This window comes from Topomyia yanbarensis, chromosome 3 (assembly GCF_030247195.1).
Source record: "Topomyia yanbarensis strain Yona2022 chromosome 3, ASM3024719v1, whole genome shotgun sequence".
Classification (NCBI taxonomy): Eukaryota; Metazoa; Arthropoda; class Insecta; order Diptera; family Culicidae; genus Topomyia; species Topomyia yanbarensis.
In genome coordinates this window covers 361,431,199-361,452,921 of record NC_080672.1, presented here as the reverse complement: position 1 = coordinate 361,452,921, position 21,723 = coordinate 361,431,199, and the positions used below count along the sequence as shown (strand labels likewise).

At 38.8% G+C, this 21,723-nt stretch overlaps 2 protein-coding genes across 14 annotated transcripts in view; one reads left to right on the top strand and one right to left on the bottom strand.

Moving 5' to 3' along the window:
* The window catches only part of LOC131691455 (calmodulin-binding transcription activator 1), a 595,917-nt gene that overhangs the window by 96,857 nt on the left and 477,337 nt on the right, over positions 1–21,723 (top strand). The window lies entirely within an intron of this gene.
* Positions 20,747–21,428, bottom strand: LOC131691461 (uncharacterized). The gene is made up of 3 exons (XM_058977875.1): positions 21,286–21,428; positions 20,979–21,226; positions 20,747–20,905 (listed from the first exon to the last, which is right to left on the bottom strand). Exons 1-3 carry the CDS (start codon positions 21,371–21,373, stop codon positions 20,852–20,854), a joined length of 390 nt encoding a protein of 129 aa, XP_058833858.1. The 5' UTR covers positions 21,374–21,428; the 3' UTR covers positions 20,747–20,851.

The following is a 21,723-nucleotide window of genomic DNA, read 5'->3' as shown; positions in this document are numbered from 1 at the left end:
GTGTCCTTTGTTATCGAACACTGCTGCACTTTGAAATGCACAACACTAACAACGCTGCCAACAACCGATATAAGAAATGACCCATCGCTTCAACGATTATAACGACATCTTCGATTTCGTCATTAGCCACTTTAGGTCATTTCTTTTTAGTATAGTTCATTAAAACTCAATTATTTGAATACAAATACAAGAACAATAGAATGTCGAAATTCGCTCCAATTCTTCTGATTAGGCAGGCGAGTTGTAGATGCGCAGAAACGGTTCAATTCATATTCAACTCAAATTTATAATAATTTTCAATTTAAATGATGATACATTGAAGACTATTTTCAGACAAGTGAGAACAATTAATTATTTATCTATTTAAGTATTCAGATTTTCACAGATCCTAATCCTTTATGAAATTTATACTTTTTATATTATTAGACAGGATTATTTTTCTAGGCAATTAATCTACCAGATCCTTGAAACTATGGCAAAAGACAGACCAGTAATTTTGTTTGTTGACAGGTAAGGGTGTACAAAAAATACTACTGATTTCTCTACAAATCATAAATAAGAACTATAGCTGCATTTACCTAGATTAAGCAAATATTATATTTGAGCACACGAAGCTTACAGGTTTCATTTCGGAATTCATGGATTTTGGACAATACAAAAGAGATGTTTCAATGAATTAATTTACTAGACTAGCCGGAATTTTATCTACTCTAGGACTTCACTAATCGAAAGGAAATCCCCTGATTACTGCTATCTTGCAATTAACGTAATTTTTTTTAAATGTAACTAGAGCCTAAAAAAATTTACATCCCTGCGTGAACTTGAAAGAGAACCGAAATTCAATTCCTGCCCGCCGCGATGAATGAAATGTTTGATTCATTTCCCTCGTCATTCATTCTCCCGACATAGCGCATTCGGGTTCGCATATGTTCGGTTCCAGAAGCAAACTGAATTTTGTTTCTATGCTAGCTCTTAGGGGGATTATTGAGCGAAAATGCACTAGACATAGATTACGCAGCTCGAACTGTCCACAAAATAACAAATGAATGCTTTGGTTGGTGAAGGAATTTATATTTCCTCTGCACTCAAACATTCGATTCTGCATGAAATTTCAGTCAGTTATAAAGTTAATGAATTTCGAAGCACTGAATGTAACATTGGTGACACCACTAGAATTACTCGAAACTATAAATATGGGTGAGCTAAATAATTTTAGTATCACACTTGCTTCCGACAAATCAAAGAAAATACATCGCACTTGCTTCTCCTGTGCCGAAGAGACTTTTTTTTTTTTTTCAGATTTCTATGTTTTAAATTATTGTAATTTATCCGATTGTGAATCTTTTACAAATTTTTTTGTCAGCGGCTGTATTCGTGATGCGAAGATGCTTTCAGTTACACTTTCTAAGTCAATTCAAACAATCTGCTCAATAATTGGTTCGTTTTTAATTAGTTCAAGTTTTTTTTACAATCATCATCAAGATTGAAAGAGATGCATGACTTCTTGAAGAAAGCTGTAATGCTTTTTAATTACAGGTTTGGTTTAATAAAATTTAGGAAACAATTTCAATCAACGTTGTTCCACCTAACGTTGAATGTTGTGTGGATAAGGAAGACGTAATGTGTTTTCGAAAATGCCATTTTATTCAAACCGAATTGAGAGAATCAGTGCGAAATTCCGAAAGCACTTGTTCTGAGTGCATAGAAAAGATAGAAGAGGTGCTTTTGAGGCTTCGTAGATTAGCTGATTTCTGATCATCTCTCATTTTAGCCCAAAACTAATAAAAAACAGATCGTGAGATTGCTAACACTGAAGACATAAATCGAAATTATGGGACTAATAGATTCAATCAGTCACAACATTTTAGTCGCAACAGTGTTACGAACTCGCATGAACGGAACGAATTCCTTGCATGAAAGTGAAATTAAGTGCCAATGAAAATGATGATGCGTCAAAATGACGCGAAAGCAAAAACTGTCGCCTCAGCTATATCGTTCTCAGTAAATTGATTTTTTTTTGCCTAGTACGCTTGAATGTAATGTCTAGTATTTATACTAAGAGTACAGAGTGCACAGACCTAATACAGTAAATCCAATTGGATACAATTCAAAAACCTGTCATTTAAATTTACCAACATCGAGTATTACATCTAAGTTTTGTTAAAAGGGACAATCACTTGCGATGATGCGTTCACTTTTGGGGAGTTTTAGTACTCAGTCGTCCATTAAACTTCTTCTACTATTTTTTAAATAATTCATAAGTGAACTCAGTTCAATACTTCAGCCAATCGACACAATAAAAATAATAAAATGAGTTTTACTGGTTATCTAACAGATCTCACGTAAGTTCTTAACCATTGCACGTAGATACCTGTTTACGAAGCAGGGAAATATTTTTTCCACACCAACTGCGTATAGGGGGTCTTTCATATCTATCTCGCTATTGAACACTTCGCATTATGTTCGCAAACATGCTTGCTTGTTGTCTTTATGATTGTGAATTTCCTCAATGATTGTGCTGGCTGTAGATTTTGAGATATTGACGCAGCTTTTGCCGTTGTCAATATTACTTGAACATGTGCCACATATTTGGTAATTGTTTGTGTTCAGCGGTAAATAAATCGTAATGTGACGTTTTTTCACAGAACTGGAACGTACTAGTTTGGCTTTGATATTTGCAAAGAATAGTATGTGTAATAGTACTATCGCATTATATTTTGTACTGCATTTCTCCCATATGTGATATGTATCTGCAAGTACGCGGTATCCGATCTTGTAACCGAACATTGATTCTCTCACCGTCCATTCATATGAAGATCTTAACTACAGCATTGTCACACACAACCATTAAAATTTAATGGCTTTAAATCATTCAAAATCAATGATTTCGCCTGATCCAATTTGTTGAAGGCTATGAACTCAGAATACCTGAGCTGGTAGAACCCAATAAAGGTGGTTATTGTAAGTATAGCCTCCATTTTCACCTTCAGAAAATGTTCCTCATCACAAATATTCGGTCTTATGCGAATCACCACAGTATTATTTTTTTTAAACATTTCGGGGGGGGGGGGGGCTTTAAGGCCCCCCTCCACTAGCTACGTGCCTGGTTTTGGCTGTGGTGAGGTGCAGTGCAGTAAGTTTGGGGGAGCATAGGAGTTTTTTTTCCTTGAAAAAATCGAATTTAGAATTTGTAGAACTTTGAAGAAATCGATTTTTTGCATTTTCTAACAGTAGAATATTTTAAAAGCATTTTCTGAAGTTTTCAGACAAATCGGACTATTTTTATGGAGATAAATAATTTTGAATAGAGTTGTTTCGTTATCGTAGTACAAACTTTACTAGGCCGTTCAAATAGTTCGCCGAGGGCCATTTTTTGTCAATAATTTTAAGTAGGTGTTATTTTTAGATAGTTGCGTAAAATTTACCTGCACCTACTCAAAGATGGGTAATGCCGACTAAGTAGTTTAACATTTTTTTCATTTCTATGGGCGCACAAACTCTAGTTCCTGTAACCGAATTTCACTTATTTTGGCATTGGGAGCTTTATTGAGCCGGTGGGGAGTGATAAAGGGGTTTTTCGGATGCCGCTAAAATGTTTTTTAATACTTAAATATGTTTTGTAATATGCAAAAAAAATCGAATCAATGATTGGAAATGAGTCAGAAAACTTGGAAACTTTCATTTTCTTGACGTTGTAAAAATTTGACACTCTGGTGGAATATTATCATTAATTTTTTTTCTTAGTCCTATTATACCTTGGTTATAATACGTTAGGTAACAAAATGTTTGGATTTGCAGGCCATTGCCCATTGGTAATCATAATCTTCACTATTTCTCATGATGGCGCATGTATTCCAATCATAACTCGCACAAATTATTAAATGTAGACTGCATCTAGAATCCCTTTGATGCGAATGTTATTTTCACCACGAAATAGTGTAATCCAAGAACAGATGTAAAGCGGCCGTCCGTGACTTTAAATGTTTGTTAATGGAGAGCGCTGGAACCCCCGTGGATGCAGACGTCGTGTACCGTTGCTGTTTGGCATAATTTTAAGAATTGTATCCTGGAGGGTTAGCTTCTTTTGCGTGATTGTTATAATAAAATTGAAAATTTTATTGAAAGGCTGGTGACTACTCGTCGATTTCGATACTCCCAACTTAGGTTTTAGGGTAGTTTAACCACCGCCGGAGAAGGCACTGATCCCACGGTGACGGCGCGATGGTGCAACAGCAACTGAATGATAATCTAACTTTCTCCGAGTACGACCAGGTTTAGTAAACAGCCAGTCTCTGGCTTCTTCCTGATATAAAGTAAGGTTTTCTTGGCCGTGAAACGCTCTACAGAACATCAAATAATAATTAATTATTTAGTTCTATATCTTATGAATTATTGTCGCAAATCGAAATTTTTCTAGTATTGTCAATCAATGTAATAAGCGATTTAATCCAATATCTATGAAGTGTAGTTACCTTTTATTTAAAGTTTGAATGTATATTACTGAAAAGAAGACTGCTCCCCGGTTCTTACATACTTTGTAAGCTTTTCTGAACATACCACAGTCATCATTGAATTGAAAACTATTATCACAGATATCAACAACATTCAACATCCCTAAGACCAATAAACCGATTGGCTTGAAATGGAAAACGGAAGGCTAAATAACACCAACGAGAACCTGTTGTTTATGAAAGATGCTTCCCTACATATATTCATCCAGTGTTTGTCACCCCTCGACTGCCTTTGCTATTTATACCGGAACATGCTCCCGGAAGATATAATCTTAGAAGGATTCCCTTTCCCCCTTTCCACCGACTGTTGGAAAGAGACACTTTTCGTGCCATAATTCAAGTTCGGTTTCACAGGTATTCAGCTCACACTTTGGCTGCGGGCAAACTTTCTCGAGGTAAGAGCTGTTGATGGTGTGGAAAAGCGATATCGTAAGAGGACCGACCACCTTCCCCGCCTCCGATACCTACTCCATGAAGTTAGCTCAGACGACCCGTTTCGCCCGAGGGATAATGCTATACAAATTCGAACCAAGCAATAAGGAAAGGACGAATATTAGCTTCGGAAAAGGAGCATCTTGCTGGTGATGTGCGGTGCTGTGTATGCGCAAATAAAGAAAAGCTGCTTTCTCTCGCTCTCGATGGCTTAACCGTCAGAAGATAGATGTCTAAACTGTTGACAAATAAACCCGGGTTGACTGTGGAAGCATTTAAATTTAAACGCTTGCGGGTTGGTTTGGAAGTGGTGGGAAATAAATGTCTACCACAGACGGCTGGCTGGTTGTGGAGAAACGATTTTGTCGGATTGCGTTTGCTATCATCGTCGTCATCGTCACTGGCTAAGTGATTTATCATTCCGAATCATTTCAGGTCGAGTCAGGTCGGTGAGGCAATCGAGCGAATAATGGGACACTATTTTTTGTAAATCGCTGTAATTGGGTGTGATAAAGTGATAACATGTTGAAGTATTTGTTAGGTTGGTGTGATTTCTTAGATAGTGAAATTATTATGTCACATGAAACCTGCTATTGCATTTGTTTCTAGGATTTTTTACAGTTCGTTTAGATTGATTGTCGTTACTAACCGCCCATGCTAAGGGTTTGCGGGGTATCTCATGAGTGATGTGAATATTCTCCATATCGGCAATGCATACTTACACTCAATACTAGCTATTTGTAGTTTAAGATTGTTCGGAATTGTCAGAATGAATAATTGTGTAAATATTACTCTCACCAAATAACCTTGGACTAAAACATATCGGTTCGACGACATTCGGAAAAATGGAATTCGGCCGAATGGCATCCGGTCAAACGGAGTTCGAGCAGTCGGCATTTGGCCAAATGGCATTCAGCCAAACGGCATTCGGCGAAACAACATTCGGTAAAACGGTATTCATCCAGATGACCTATTCGGGCAAATGACCCATTCGGGTAAATGACTCATTCGGACAAATGACCCATTTGGACAAATGACCCATTTGGTCAAATGACCCATTTGGTCAAATGACCCATTTGGTCAAATGACCCATTCGGTCAAATGACCCATTTAGTTAAATGACCCATTTGGTCAAATGACCCATTCGGACAAATGACCCAAATGACCCATTCGGACAAATGTCCCATTCGGGACCCATTCGGACAAATTACCCATTCGGACAAATGACCCTTTTTGGACAAATGACCCTTTTCGGACAAATGACCCTTTTCGGACAATGACCCTTTCGAACAAATGACCTTTTTCGGACAAATGACCTTTTTCGGACAAATGACCCTTTTCGGACAAATGACCTTTTTCGGACAAATGACCCTTTTCGGACAAATGACCCTTTTCGGACAAATGTCCCTTTTCGGACAAATGACCCTTTTCGGACAAATGACCTTTTTCGGACAAATGACCTTTTTCGGACAAATGACCCTTTTCGGACAAATTACCCTTTTCGGACAAATGACCCTTTTCGGACAAATGACCCTTTTCGGACAAATAACCCTTTTCAGACAAATGATCCTTTTCGGACAAATGGCCCTTTTCGGACAAATGACCCTTTTCGGACAAATGGCCCATTCGGACAAATGACCCATTCAGACGAATGACCCATTCGAACAAAAGACCCAACCGAACAAAAAAACCAATGGAACAAATGACCATTCGGACAAATGACCCATTCGGGCAAATGACCCATTCGAACCAGACATTTTCTCAAATCATTATTTCATGATTTGATTTGAAAAGTTGGAAAAAATAACCCACTCAATTGTTTGTTAAAATTTAGTGTGTAGTTAAAAATGACTATAGTATTAAACTAAAACAGTTTAAATAGTATCCGTAATGTGTTTACAGCGCGCAAGAAAAGTGAAGTACCTCACTTCAAAACCTAAACACTTCTCATCGACGGAACGGCTCAAAGCTTGAATTCGCACATATAACCATATCTCATGTGATCAAAATGTTTAAGAAGTATCAGACAACTGAGCGACAGGAAAAGTGGTTCAGCAAATCCTAAGAAGGCCAGGATAGCAATTTAAGTGTCGACCCATCATTTCGATGAAGGATATGGCAAAAATGGTAAATGATTCAATTCGCTGCATACAAAAACCAAAAAAAACGGTTTTGACTACGGAATTAGTACAAGAATTTACGGTTAAATGACCCATTCGGCCAAGTGACTTATTCGGTCAAATGACCTATTCGGCGAAATGACCCATTCGGCACAAAGACTCATTCGGCGAAATGACCCATTCGGCGAAGCGACCCATTCGGCGAGCGACTTTTTAAGCGAAATGACCCATTCGGCGAAATGATCCATTCCATCAAATGACCCATTCGGCGAAATGACCCATTCGGCTAAATGACCCATTCGGCTAAATGATTCATTCGGCTAAATGATCCATTCGGCGAAATGATCCATTCGGTGGAATGACCCATTCGGAGAAATGATCCATTTGGCAAAAAGACCCATTCGGCCCATAGGCATTCGACCAAATGAATCTTTCGGCCATTTGACAGTTGGCCAAACAGCGTTCGGCTAAACAGCATTTGGCCAAATGTCCAAATGATCAGAGCCTTTAGTATTCAATTACAAAAAGTAATTCTTTTGTGACCCTACTATGTGATACTTTACATTATTTCATAAGTTCTTATGCTTTTTGCACTAACTCGTCGGATTGTTATCAAACCTACATGGCCAAGGTTCCGAAAATGGAAACCACAGGCGAAAAAATTTATCAATTTTTTCGTCGAACTGCTTTAAAATGCTTTAATTGACACAATATGAATGAAGAACACAAAAAAAAATCACGCCTGTCATTTATTAATACTTTTCGATGCTTCTTGGACGACCTGAAAATGACTAAAAGACCGTAAGGTAATGAAAAGGTAAATAAAATTAATATGTTGATTTTTTTGCCGTGAGCCACATTTTTTCTTCGTATTCTAATCTAAATTTGTTAATATGATTCTAAGCTGAAAATCGAATAATGCTTATTTTTGATTGTGAAGCAATGGAAAACATATAACATCTAATGTGACAAATCGAAAATTTGAAAGTTTTTTGAACCATACTAACAGCTTGCATAGAATGTCTAGTCTACAATTTTTTATTACTTTGAGTCTGGTTTTTGAAACATTACTAACTTTAATCAAACTTTCATAAATTTTTGAGAAAACACTGCTAAACTTATGGAACGTGACAAATGGGATATTGAATGCGTTACTTTCAAAAAATATTGTTAAAAAATGTCCTTTGTACAGCCAAACTATGTGATAGTGAATTATAGGGAATTAATTTTTCTGTGTGTATATTTTTTGGCATTTTTTTTTTCAAAAAACAGGAAACATGTGTTAAAAATTGCAACCATAAAAAAATCATGAATTTTTTGTTAATGCAAGCCTAAAAATAAAGGAATCTTTTGATTGCATTTTGAAGAAGCTATCAGTGTAAATAGCACAACGGTTTGTGCATTGGGCCGGAGTCCCAAGGGTAGCAGGTTCGAATCCTTCCTCTGGCGACATGAGTTCACATAATTGCTTTCGGATACAACTTTATTAAATTTCATAGTATATTCCTCTGTTAAATTTCATAGTATATATAACTCTCTGTAGTAAAAAAGTAAGGGTTTAGGAGCCTTTGTAATGAGCATTTGTGATGGAATCTGATTTTATCGTTTTCGTGGACTTATGATGCTTAAAGTTGTAACGTGACAGACAGAAGCTTTACCATATCCAATTACAGTAAGTAAAATTATCGTTATTGCACACTAAGTATACAAAATATTATCTGATTCAAACTCACTGAAGCTTTTTTTCTACAACCAAACATCTCATTCAATGATCCATTCGCGAAACATATCGATTGACTTTCTTCGGCTGAAATACAGTTCCAATCAGTGGTGCAAATTTTCATTTTCAAATGCCAACTTTCAGTTCAATCAAACCCAACCATGATTCAAATTCAAAGCCTCCCTCAATCATTCACTTTCAAGTTGGCGGGATTTTCATAACTGAATCGTACGTCTTCATTTCAAATTGATGCTTTTTCATTCACCAACCAAAGCTGTCATCTGCTCTGTAGAGGCCAGTTTAGGTTAAATGTCGTCATGTTTTGCGTTTTCAAGCTTACATGGACAGTAACTACTATGTTCAGAGTAGTTTTGCTTGAAAAACCTAGTCAATACCCCAGTAAAGAGATATTCACAGGGTCAATGAAATTGAAAATGAATGGAAAATGATTGAGCAGGTCGGCTGTTTGAATGAATAATGGAAACGAACAACTGCGAATTGAACATAGTAGGGCATGATTTGAGAATTTTTCCTTCTTCAAGTTCAAAACAAACTGTTGAAAATTTGCAGCTCTGGTTCCAATTAACAACCATTCACACAAGGACGTACCTCCAGCAACCCGTACCATTCTGGCAGCTCATGGGATCTTCTCGAGCGATATCTTTGTCGTCGTCATCGTCTCGAGTTCAAGTGCATAAAAGTGGAAGTGATTTATTGATAGTTTTATCATCCAACACTTGAGAAAATTAACTTCTTTTATGAGCACTAAAAAGGGACATTTCCTTGCTAGCTTTTGTCTTCGAAAATCACACCGAAAGATCCTTTCGCTATATGTAGTCACACCGAAAGCAGCAAACACAGACACATGTGAAGCTTCGGGCGGGCGGTGCTTTGGATTTTATTGCACTTTTTCACCGAGAAGTAAGCTCCAAAAGGAAGTAAGGAAGGAAGCAAATCTCCTCGGATCGTCTCTACCATCATCCCCCCCCTTCCGGCGCGGAAGGATTCATCGTGCTATTCGTGACACTTATATGTACTATCTGGGCTCATTTCCACGGCAAGAAGTTCGACTCGGGGAAAAATATATGGCATTCGGAGTCTAGACTTAAGAGTTAGCTTTTACCAGTCATAGCACATGTATCACTACTATAGATGGCAGGGAATCGTACCGAGCTCATGTAATTCAATGAGCTTCCAAAGATATATTAATTCCCAATTCCTGGAATTGAGCACCTCCTCAAGGATCCATTTCAATTCGGAAGGTAAATTTACCGTAACAGCAGCGGTAGCCCCCACTGGACGAAGCCAGCTTGCGGAGATCATTGGCACAGGAATCGTTAGCCCGAAAGACGACTAGAATAGCGGTTAAGAGGGCTGAAATTATGTAATTGAATCAATTATCACTCGTTTGATTGTGCATCCAACCTTCTTTAGGAGGGGACGGTTTACTGAACGAAAAACATCACCGTCGCCATTTCCACCAGCGTTTGCGTTTCCCTCTTTTTTTATTCTTCGTTTGTTTTCCAAGTGGATGGGCGGAAATCAATTGGCTTCTGTATTAGTGTTCTAATCTAATCGAGCTCGGGAAAATGGTAATGATCTGGCTGATGGGTGAAAGTGATGGTGACATCTTCTTTTGTAATATCTATTCAAGTGAGAATGAGGCTTCATCACCAGCTTTTTGTTAAATTCTTTAAATGTAAGATTATTTTCCAACCCTAATGATATGGTAATTTGAATCCTATTGCAACAAATGAAATTGTTTGGTAACACAAGTTTTAATGAACCACATTCCCAGTTCTGCGGTTTGTTTTGTTTTGTATTCCATCGAGGAAAAATAAAAAAAAAACAGTCACGAAATTAAATTTCATCTCGAACACTTATCGCGGCCTACAGCCCTATACGAACGTTCTCCCAGGGTTTAGTAGCTAATGGTTTGCACTATGGGACTAACTGATGCCATAATCGACCATACGCCGAAATAGATTTAAACTGATGTTGCCTTTTATGCTGCTTCTATCGAATTTGACTGATAACGAATCTACTTCCGTATTGTTGCTGAGGATTTCCCCCATTCAAGCAGGTACATTTAATAAAAACATATTGAAGAATAATAGAGACATATGCGTGAGAGAAGGATAAAATATATGAGTGACAAAATGTTCTAGAATCCCAACTTCTCGTATTATGACTCGAAAATATTCTGTTTGGTTTCCGATTTTTTGAATTCCGGTTTACAAAGCAAGTTCTCAAAAAAAGTTTGAGTACGTGGAGTACCGTATAAAGTTGCATAGGAGACGGTGGGGAGTTGTGAACATAGTTTTGTCTTCGGGGTATAACTACCGCAAACATCGGTCGATTGTCAATAATTCAACTAGTATTTGTGCAGAACGCTTTAATACATCCACAAGTTAAACAATTTAAAATAAACGTAATCGTGTTTAAGATATGGTAAATTGCGTGGAATTGGCATTTTTTTATTGTAGTGGGGTGTTGTGAACCATCACAAAAAATAGGAGAAAATGAAATATTCATTTAAATTTTTTGTGCAAGGAAAGGGAATTGTCCAACGAATGTTTTACACTCATTTACTTTGAAATCGGCTGCAGAACGGGACACTGTATAGCACAAATACATATGAGTAAAATAACTTGTTATGTGGTATTTTTAGTCGCTAATTACGCAAGCATGAAGAACATAGGTTGATGCAACATTTGGCAATAGAAATAGTGTTGCCATAACACTAGAAACATTTGACAGTAGTTATTAAATTTTTATCATCTATAGCTTAACGGGTACGGACAGTGTTCACAACTTCCTTAGCTAACTAATAAAGTTGAGTATTTTCGGAATGAATACATCACGCAAATGGATGCCTAATGGCTATTTTGGAATACAGGATGGTGACTTCCGGTTGAGATAAATTCTCTATAACCTCAACAATATATTTTTCGGAATGGGGTTGAAGAGTAAATGGCAGAAGTCGATGTCGGAAGCCATTTTGAAAACCAATATGGCGACTTCTGGTTTGGATAAATTTAGTATAAGCTTAGCAATATCGATATCTTCGGAATGGGGTTGACGAGTAGATGACAAAAATGGATATCGGAAGCCAGTTTGAAAATCAAAATGGCGATTTCCTGTTTAGATAAATTCGCTAAAACCTCAAAACTATGGATAGGTTCGGGATGAAATTGTAGAGTACGTTTCATAATGTTGGAAGCCATTTTGAAAACCCAAAGTGGTGTTTTTCCGGTTTAGATAAATTCTCTATAACCTCAACGATTTTCGTATTTTCGGAATGTGGCTGACGAGTAGACATCGGAAATCGATGTCTGAAGCCATATCACAATCCAATATGGTGACTTCCGGTTAAGATAAATTCTCTATAACCTCAACAATGAGGTTTCTTTAGAATGGGACTAACAAGTAGACGACGGAAATTTTATTAAACAAAAATGGCAACATCCGGTTTAGGCAAATTATTTATAACTTTAACAACAAAGATAGTGGAATTAAATGGTAGAAAAAGTTATGTAAAGAATTTTAACAATATATGTAAGTATTTTTTAAATGGGAAAATTATCTAATAGGCGTATAGGTATAGTAAAGATATGGTTATCGAATATTTTGCTCAACCAGAAATCACTATCTTGACTTTAAAGATGACTTCACTCATTGATTTTCATTATCTACTCGTTAAGTCGATTTGAAAATTATTCTTATGGTTGTGGTTCTAGAGAATTTCGCTCAAACAGAAGTCGCCATCTTGGTTTTCAAAATGACGTCATACATTCGTTTCCATCATCTACTTGTCAAGTTCGCTCCAAAAGTACGCATATTGTTGGGGTTATCGGGAATATTGTTCAATTGGAAGTGGCCATCTTGGATTTCAAACCGGTTTCTAATCTCCATTTTCATCATCTACTGTCAAACCCGTTCCAAAAATACTTATATTGTTATATTTTATTGGTTAAATTTGTTTGATGTTTTGATGGAACGATTTGAAACAATGATGTGAAGCGATTTTTTTTTACGAACTAAATTCCTAATAACGAACACTTTTTTAAGAACTAATTCAATTTACGAACCCCCGGCCGGGGGTGTACCCACGAAACTGTTAGGAACTCTGTTCGATCGAAATCTATTGGGCATTGATCTTCAAAAGACTAAAGGAATAGTGAAGGATGAAAAGCAAATCAGATTTCTATAAAAAAATGATTTTGCATACAGAATTAGGCCTGTCTTATGGAAAACAATCTCAGCTTTACATTGGTGTATATTTTGATTGGTTTGGTAGGTGCGAACCCCACAAAATATCAATTTTTAACAAAAAAATCAAAATGTCGGCAAATACAATATGGCTGCTCCAAAATACTGTTGAATAAAATAATAATTCAACTTTTTCTCTTCCCCCCTCCCCAAGGTTTAGGGGTTTGACGGTATTGCAAACATCATCAAGCATCAATTACTTGAAGATGGGTATTGCATTACGCCTCGATAGTGGTGCATCGAGGAGACCGAGAGGGCTTATGCGCCTTTTTTATGTTATATGTCTTTTCATACTCTGCACCAGCGCATACCAACGCTAAACCACTGGTCTATGCGCGGTGGCGTGGCCGACTGGCGGATTGACGTAGATTGACTTTTGCTGTGTGCCATGTTTGCAAATATTGTTCTATTGGTGGTATTCGTGGACGGGGCTCACGGAGGGAGTCATTGTGTGTCCATTTATCGGTCGACTTCGTCATCATGCATATCAATAAATTAATTTTATAATTAAATTAATTTAATAAAGTAGAATAAGTAGAAACCTATTAGTTGTAGTTTTGTGATAATCGTAGTTTTTCGTACTAGTGTAGAACTGTTATGTGCTAGTCGTATGTGTATCTATGTATGTATTCGTCTGAGTATTTGTGACAGAACTGACGTATATGATAGAATAGTGGCTAATACTTCTTTTGATCAATCTGAGCATTTGGTTGTATTCATTGGGGAAAGTCGGGCTGGATGAATTAGGGAAAAATAAATTTACCGACGCACGTGAGTCATGCATTCCCGGTCAGCATAGCATGATAAAAGTCTAACAGCATGCAATTGTCGTTAATGATAAATATACAACATTTGCTGCATTTAGACGAGTTTGATTGCATGTTACATGTGTTTTTCTATTCTACTTCATTGGTCTGTTTCTTTTGTGCATCTATTAATTTGCCTTTTCATTATTTATGTATAACAAAATAGTATTGGTCAATTTATACACTTCTAGTCAAGCTCTTTGCATCTTTTTTTCTTTATTCGGCATGTCATGATTCCTTTTATTAGTATATCTTTACTATACGCTATCTATACTCATATAGGTACAAACGCTCGTGGCCTTCGCGATAACACAGGCTTGGCCACGGGCGCGACCATGCAGTTGCAGTAATCCACATATACTTGCGCCCGCGATTTCACCTACATGAAAACACCCTGGTAGTTCAGTAAACGTAGCATCTTTAAACATCCAAACGCGGTCTCAAACATTAACCAACCACTCGCGCGATTATTAAACGGTCACGTCCGAAAGTTTTACCAGTCTGGACTAATACCTTCAGTTGAACCAATCAAAAAAGTGACGCTCATATTCACTAAACAACACGTTCCATGGTGACATGACCTGGAACTCAAGTTTCCCCATAGGGAAACGGACTACCATCCGTACCATACACTAAAAATTAAGCATAAGATTCACGGTCCGCGCGCGGTCAAACAAGAATACACGCTACATCATTATAAAATCGAAATTATACACGCGAAGTCACACACACGTGACACTCACGTTAATATACAAATGCTTGAGCCCTTCGCGACCATCCCCGGCACCTACACCCGCGATCTCGTAAACATGATAACATCTCGGTGATAAAGTGAATGTCTCAGCTCCTATAAATTTTCAAACGCGGTCTCAAGCATGAACCTAAAAACTCCCGCACGATCATGAATCGGTCACTTCCGGATATTTCTATCCTTGATATCAGCAGACCAGGTGCATGCCTTCAATTGGATCAATTAAAAAAAGAAAGCTCTCATATCCACTGGATACCACGTTACACGGCGACATGACCGAGGACTTTAGTGATATGGGGTAACTTACTCCCTGTCAGAATGTGAATTGCACACCAAAAACTATCCGGATGAAGGTCCGCGTGACCATCCAAGAACGCACGCGTATATAAGAAATTCCACACGGTTACAAAATCCAGTCTTGTACACGCGAACTCACATGAACGCGAGCACACGTGACAAACACGTTAGCATACGAACGTTTAAGCCCTTCGCGATTAACAACGCACACCTACGTTCGCGATCGCGCAAACTTAGTAACATCCCGGTAATAAGAAGAACGTATTAGCACTCACGAAGTTTCAATTGCTGTCTCAAACATGAACCTACAAACGTCCGTTTTCGCGCGCTCATGAATCGGTCACGTCCCGAAACCATTACTATCTGTCCTAAAAACTTAGGTCCATACATTCAGTGGGACCAATCAAAAAATAAAGCAAATATTCACTAGACAACGCGTTCCATGGCGACGTCACCGGGCACTCTAGTGATATGGAGAATCTCACACTCTTTTAGCATCTTAACAGTACACCAAAAAATAAAGTATTAGATTCACGGTCCGCGCGCGAATATGCGAAAGGCACACGGTTATAGAATGGAATTCATACACGCGAAGTTACATGCACCTTAGCACACGCGACATACAAACGCACAGGCGATCGAACACGTTAACGTACAAATGCTCGAGCTCTTCGCGATTATACACGCGATCGCGAGTCCCAACGCCCGCACATACCTGAACCGTACAATGAATATCACATTCAGAATCACGGCCCGCTACAATTGGCCTAATGCAGTGTTTTAGTGGGCGACATTGCCTGTCTTGTCTGCAAATTGTAGTATGTGATTCTGACGGGGAGCCCTTCCTAGAATCTAGCTCTACAGCTCCAGTAGGACAACTCTCGAAAAAAAAATCTACTTTTTCTCTTCCCAACAAAGTGTTTCCTGCATTACTTTTCGAGTTCTGAAGGTTTTTGTGAACCATCAATTGAGGAAAATCGAGGTTTTCGAGCATCTTGAAAACCAGCGGTCCTTCGATTTATGCAACCAATACCACTTTCTGTACCCTACAACTGGGGACCAAAGGTTGACAATAAACTTTTTACTCTTTGAGACCCATATGTGAAAAAGTGACCGACCTGGTTTCAGTGAGCATTCTTCTAATGTTTCGTAAATTTAAAAAAGTTGGGGCTAGTGGGACCCCTCAACCTTAATGAAAACCCACCAAATTTTGGCTCCAGTATTATAGTATGGATACACATCCAAAACAGTGTTTAGCTTTAGTTTAACAAAATGTTGTTGAAAATCGGAGAAAGATGATTCTAGTGCAGCTTCCTTGTATGAATGATGATTGAAATTGAATCAAAGCCACGCTTAGTATCCAAGAAAATTGATCACATTTGCTCTTTGCTAGCATAGGCGGCACTTGCTCGTCCCTTGCCTTTGCGGAAGCCAAATTGACTATCTGACCGTAAACCATTTGCTTCGACCCAATTGTCGAGGAGAAATAGAATCATTTGTTCAAACAAGTTTCGGATATAGGACAGTATTTCAATCGGTCGATACGATTTGTGGTCGGAGGATGGTTTTCCTGGTTTTGCGATGGCGATGGTTCACTTGCCTCCAGTCATGAGGAACAATGTTAGCCTCCAGGAATTTGTAGAATAAATTCAACTTTCTGCAAAGTCTGGCATATTTTTCAACAAGTTTAATTTATTTCTGTCTAACCTTGGGTGCCTTTTTTAACGTCGGGTACACGGCCTTATCTGGGTTGGGAGGCCGCCTGCGAGAGTTCACGTCTGGTACGCGTTTAGGCTAACCCTGAATCGCGTTGTCGAGAACCAAGTCAGCGAAGAAACCGTACGCTTACTCTAGAAGAAGCTCTTTTGTGGAATAGATTTTGTCGAATATCGTGAACGCGTAGCTCTTTCTGTCAATATTTCGTGTGAGGTCATATGAAACATTGATTGCAATCGGTGGCGCTGAAACCTTAGAAAAAGTATTCACGATTGGCAGATAGTCGCTACCGTGGGGATCATGCAATCTAACCGCAGCGATGTCGAGCAGCCGGGCAAGTACAAGGCACTCGTACGCGCTAGAGGGGCAGGAATCCGTGTCATTTCACCCGTGTTAAAAATGATTATATTGAAGTTATCTCAGAGCTCGTAGAGTGAGGTAGATCAATTGTCGTCATGAAGATAACCCGATGCCATACCGTGGGAGGTTAAATCACCTAAAACTAACCGCGGTGCTGCGGGGAGGAGTTCCGCAATGCCGTAAAATCGTCGGCGACCAACTATTGTTCTACGCGGAATGTAGGTGGAACCAATGCAAATGTCTTTGTCTTTATTTTTGTCAGTATAGTTTGACAAGCGATAACTTCAATGCCTGGTGTCGAAAGGAGGTCGATTCGGTTAAAAGAATAGCACTTTTTGATACCCCAACAGTACACCGCCGTAAGAATCTTCTCGATTCAAGCAAATATTATTAAAAGCGTGAAAGTTGAGAGGTTTTTGCTGTCCTAGGAAGTGCCGGGAACTCCTTTTCTGAGCTCAGGTTTTTGAGACGGGGAGCTACCTGCTTCGGTTTTGCACCAGTACTTCCTCTAGTAGTTATTTTTGGAGGACCTTGAAGAGACACCTTCTAACCTTTACAACAAAGTTTAGGTGAGGAGATGTTCCTCCGTTTTCTATTGCTTCTAGGTACATCAAGTTGCCTTCGTCAGTAAACAAGTTAGTATAGATGTCCGATGGCGTAGCTTTCTTTAGCATTTCTGCAAAAGATCGCTTAGAACGTTCCTGAAGGGAACGCTTAAGTTTCTCCTCGCGCTGTTTGTGCGCGGGACACCAACAAACACCACACTTTTCACCATCCCTTCCACATGAATCAACCACATGATTCCCACTGCATTTCCCACTATGAACCATATTGCTACAATGGCAGGCTGTGTGCCCTACTTTTTTTCAATTAATACAGTTCAGATGTCCTCTTTACGTCAGCTGCGACTGTGCTGAATGCAAACGTTTGCACTGCAATATCTTCGCTGGTGGGAGTATGGGGTCTTTAAAACAGCCAACCCATGTGTCTGCAGATTCTCGCAATTCAAACTCGAATCGGAGACAACCTCGCGGACTTCCACCCGATTTGTTGGTACATATACTCTGTACTCGTTCGTAAAGCGCCCATAGCCAGTAATATCATTTGCCTGATTCAAACTATTTACCATCACCCGAAGCTTATCAGGGTGAATTTTGGATATTTCTGTCCCCTGCCGCCAGAACTCTGCCATAAATTCAAACACTTTTGTCTATAAGAAGATCACGTAAGGCTCGGTGGCCGAGTACGTGTAACGGTCTTCACGGATTTGAACCATTTTTTGAGAAATTGTTCATCTAGGGCCAATATATAAAAAGCCAAATTTTTGTGTCAATTGTACCACCCCTCGGACCACAGAAGCACCATCATTTTTGACAAATTGCCAAAACATACGATTTTCTTTTGATTATATCTCCGGTTCTCTTTACTCTATAATCAAAGCAAATGATGTTTTTTGAAGGAAATTTTTCAAGGAGCCTCGAAAAAATATTAGATTTTGGCGACAGTGCTGCCAACTATGCGATTTTTTCAGTTAAAAGTAAAAAGTTCATTTTTCACGCGATAAGTATATTTTAATTTGGAAAATTTTAGTGCCATTGTGTTTCCCAGACATTTTTTCATAAAGAACACTTAGACCCAATGTTTAAAATTAAAAAATACGCAGAGCGACGAAAATGAACTTTTAATTTTTATCGCGTGTGCCCGGTTCAGGATAAACTTGAAAGCCGATTAACTAGACTGCACTAGACTGCATGGACTGAAAAAAACGTCTACACGCTCTGAGAGTCACCGTGCGAATGATTTGATAGGTGTTCTCCGTGGTACATTGTTTGAGTAGAATAAGTATTTACAAGCGAATGACCTTATGGTTAAAAAACGATATTGCGTAAAAACAAATACATAAATATCGGAAAGATTGAATACGGTAACTGTAACATTGTTGTGCTGTTTTCAAATTAACTTGGTTTCACGGAAAGAATTCCACTCAAATGTCCCACTGTTTTCTAGCTTTCGGTAGCATCGACAAAAAAGCGCAGGAAAGCACGATAACTTGAAACGCGTACATGGGCAAGCGCTATTTGTCTTCGTACAATGTGTGTTTGGTTTTTTTCGTATTGCCTTACTTGCAAGTGTCTGTAGTAGTACTCTATTCGGCACCGCCGTCAGAGACCATCTAGATCTATGGGCAAACAACAATATAACCCTTTCGCTATTCACCCACTTGCGTCGTAAAAAAGGCGCTGATGGTGGTGGGCCAAGTTTCCGCGAAGGATAATACATCGAAAGCCACAAAAAGCCACTATAAAAATATTTAATAAAGAGCATCGCGAACTTGCAAGTTTTTATTTCGTCCTGTATGCTGGCACGTTGTTAGGGGAGGGCGAAAGTGGTCTGGAGGTTCATATTTATAGGACGGTCTTTTTTTCGGGCAAGCTTTTCGCGATTTCAGAGACCGTTTTTCTTTTGCTGGACGTTTTATTGCGTATGGGGAATGAAAGGTGATAGAAGCGGGTATTGTTTTTCGTGTTAGTGGTGCAAAGAGTGGGGAAGGTGGGTGATTTCATGTATGTGAATCGTATATTAAATAAGACTTGGTTGAAATTCAAGTATTAAGTTCGTTTGAATTCGTTCAAAATTGTCTGAAATCAATCCGATCAATGATCATGGAGTAAGACAGAGGAGCATCCCTTGCAGAAACTACAGTGCCTTTGAATGAAATGCAAGTAGTTTCATCTCTTTCACATCGTTCGTTTGAATGTTAGAGAAATTGCAACAGAAGAAAAAAATGATGAAACATTTAATGTAGGAGGTGTATAGCTTCACGGATGTAAGCTGGAATTTATGGTCACTAAAATTGTAGTAAATCTGCTTTAACTTGCACCAGCGTTTTTCCGTCAATACATGCGAACGTTTTTTTTAACAAAATACATCGTGTGGAAAACATTCACTTGTAATTCATTTCAAAGTGAAGAAGCCTGTCACGCGACATCACCCAAATCGCCGCTTCAACTATTCATGGCACCTATAGGCTTCCGAAAATGGAACTTCTCTAATACCCTACCAATGTGTTCCTCGTTCGGCGGATTTTCTTGCACGTGCCCTTTGCTTTCGTATGTGAATTTGAATACACCAACAATCACACAGCTGATGTGGAAGGGCTAGTAAGTATCGCGAGTGCGCGTGGCATAAATTTGATCCCTCCGCATGCTGACCTCCTGCGTTCGCTTTCAGTGCGGACGACGGCGGCTGCGATGAAGCGTTCGTTCGGTGTGCCGCTTTTCGCGCATAATAAATGTTTTTAATCAGCAAATTTTTCCGCTGTCCACTTAATGGCGTGCCTAATAAATTGTGGCACGAAGGGGTGGGCGACAGTGGTCACTGTTAGAAAGAGGGAAAATAGATCGGGGAGCACAACTTGCCTGGCTTACGGTATGGCATGGTCCTTTCAGGATTTTTTGGAGGAATCGGCGGGTTGTGGTGGTCTGGAAGAAGTGTAGTGTCGTAAAGAAGTCAGTGTAGCATCGTTAGTTAGTATAATATTTCAAGCAGGCATTATAAGTGATTGTTAAAATCAGAAAACTCGGTTGAATTCAGTTCCAATTTACTCACCTATTGTATTGTGAGTTAAACAATCGTAACAAAGTCATAATGTCGCGAATACTACTTATTTTTCGTATTTCTGGCAGTGAAATGTTTCCTACTATAGAAGCTGATGGTTTACCAAATATTGGTAAAATAATAAGATAACACCACGTTTCGTGTTTCCTTTGGTTTGCAGATTTGTGCATTTATTACAGATAGTATCTAATCTTGACCATAATATAAATGGCTAGGTGCCTCTTCCATTATAGAAAAATAACGCCTCCTCACTTATTCTTCGGTGGAGCAGCTTTCTTTGGCGGTGGCGTTCGCGAGAAAGGCTGTAATGTATGCACAAAAATGTTATGATCTTCATGACACATACACATACCATCTTTACATCGTTAGCCCTACCTTATCAAACACTTCACGCTGTACTTCCAGCAGTTTTTCGGTCAGATCTTCGTTCGGTTGAACCTCAAAATAGTACGTTCCGGCGGCATGACGGATTGAATGAACTTGCGGAACTTTTACCGTATACGCTTGAACTATCTCCTTGTGTTTGTATTCCGTCGTTGTTTCTAGTCCACGCTCCGTTGAAGTTGTAGATGTTGTTGTACTCGCCTGCGGCACTGGTTCGACGTTTCCGGATATTTCATTGTCTGTAGAGAGCTGCATCTATTTATTTCTGTTAGCCATTGGCCATTGTATCTTACTATACCTAGATCGTTGTCTACTGGCCTGCCTTCAATCGTCAACCAAAGGGCTGAAATAAGACAAACTTGAATAATGATACGATTTGCACCCATCTTCGGCCAGTGAAGGAATATAACTGCAATCTAGAGTAGACGATAGAAGAGCAGCTTTGACTGATTTATTTTAATCTGAGTGTGGGGATTCCCCAGTTGATCAGCATTATGGTTTAATCATCGCTTGAATGGCAGTTATGTATGTAATACGCGAAACTGATTTGATAGCTGGGCAAAGTATATAAGGAGGTCAATCAGGAATGCTTCTGTTCTTTTGGTACTGTATTCCACCTACACAGATATCCAAGAGTTTTATTTCAACTGTACAGATGATATTTGTTCTGGCGTGGTAATTTTTATGTCAGCGCATCCTAGGGTATACCCTTTTACTATTAAGCCATTCACTTGCG

Bases quoted from the DNA above. Each gene is read 5' to 3' on its own strand.
- LOC131691461 (XM_058977875.1), bottom strand. From the start codon at position 21,373: ATGGGTGCAAATCGTATCATTATTCAAGTTTGTCTTATTTCAGCCCTT. The intron at 21,227-21,285 runs GTATAGTAAGAT...AGCTCTCTACAG, and splicing joins GCCAGTAGACAACGATCTAG to ACAATGAAATATCCGGAAAC. The intron at 20,906-20,978 runs GTAGGGCTAACG...CATACATTACAG, and splicing joins AGCGTGAAGTGTTTGATAAG to CCTTTCTCGCGAACGCCACC.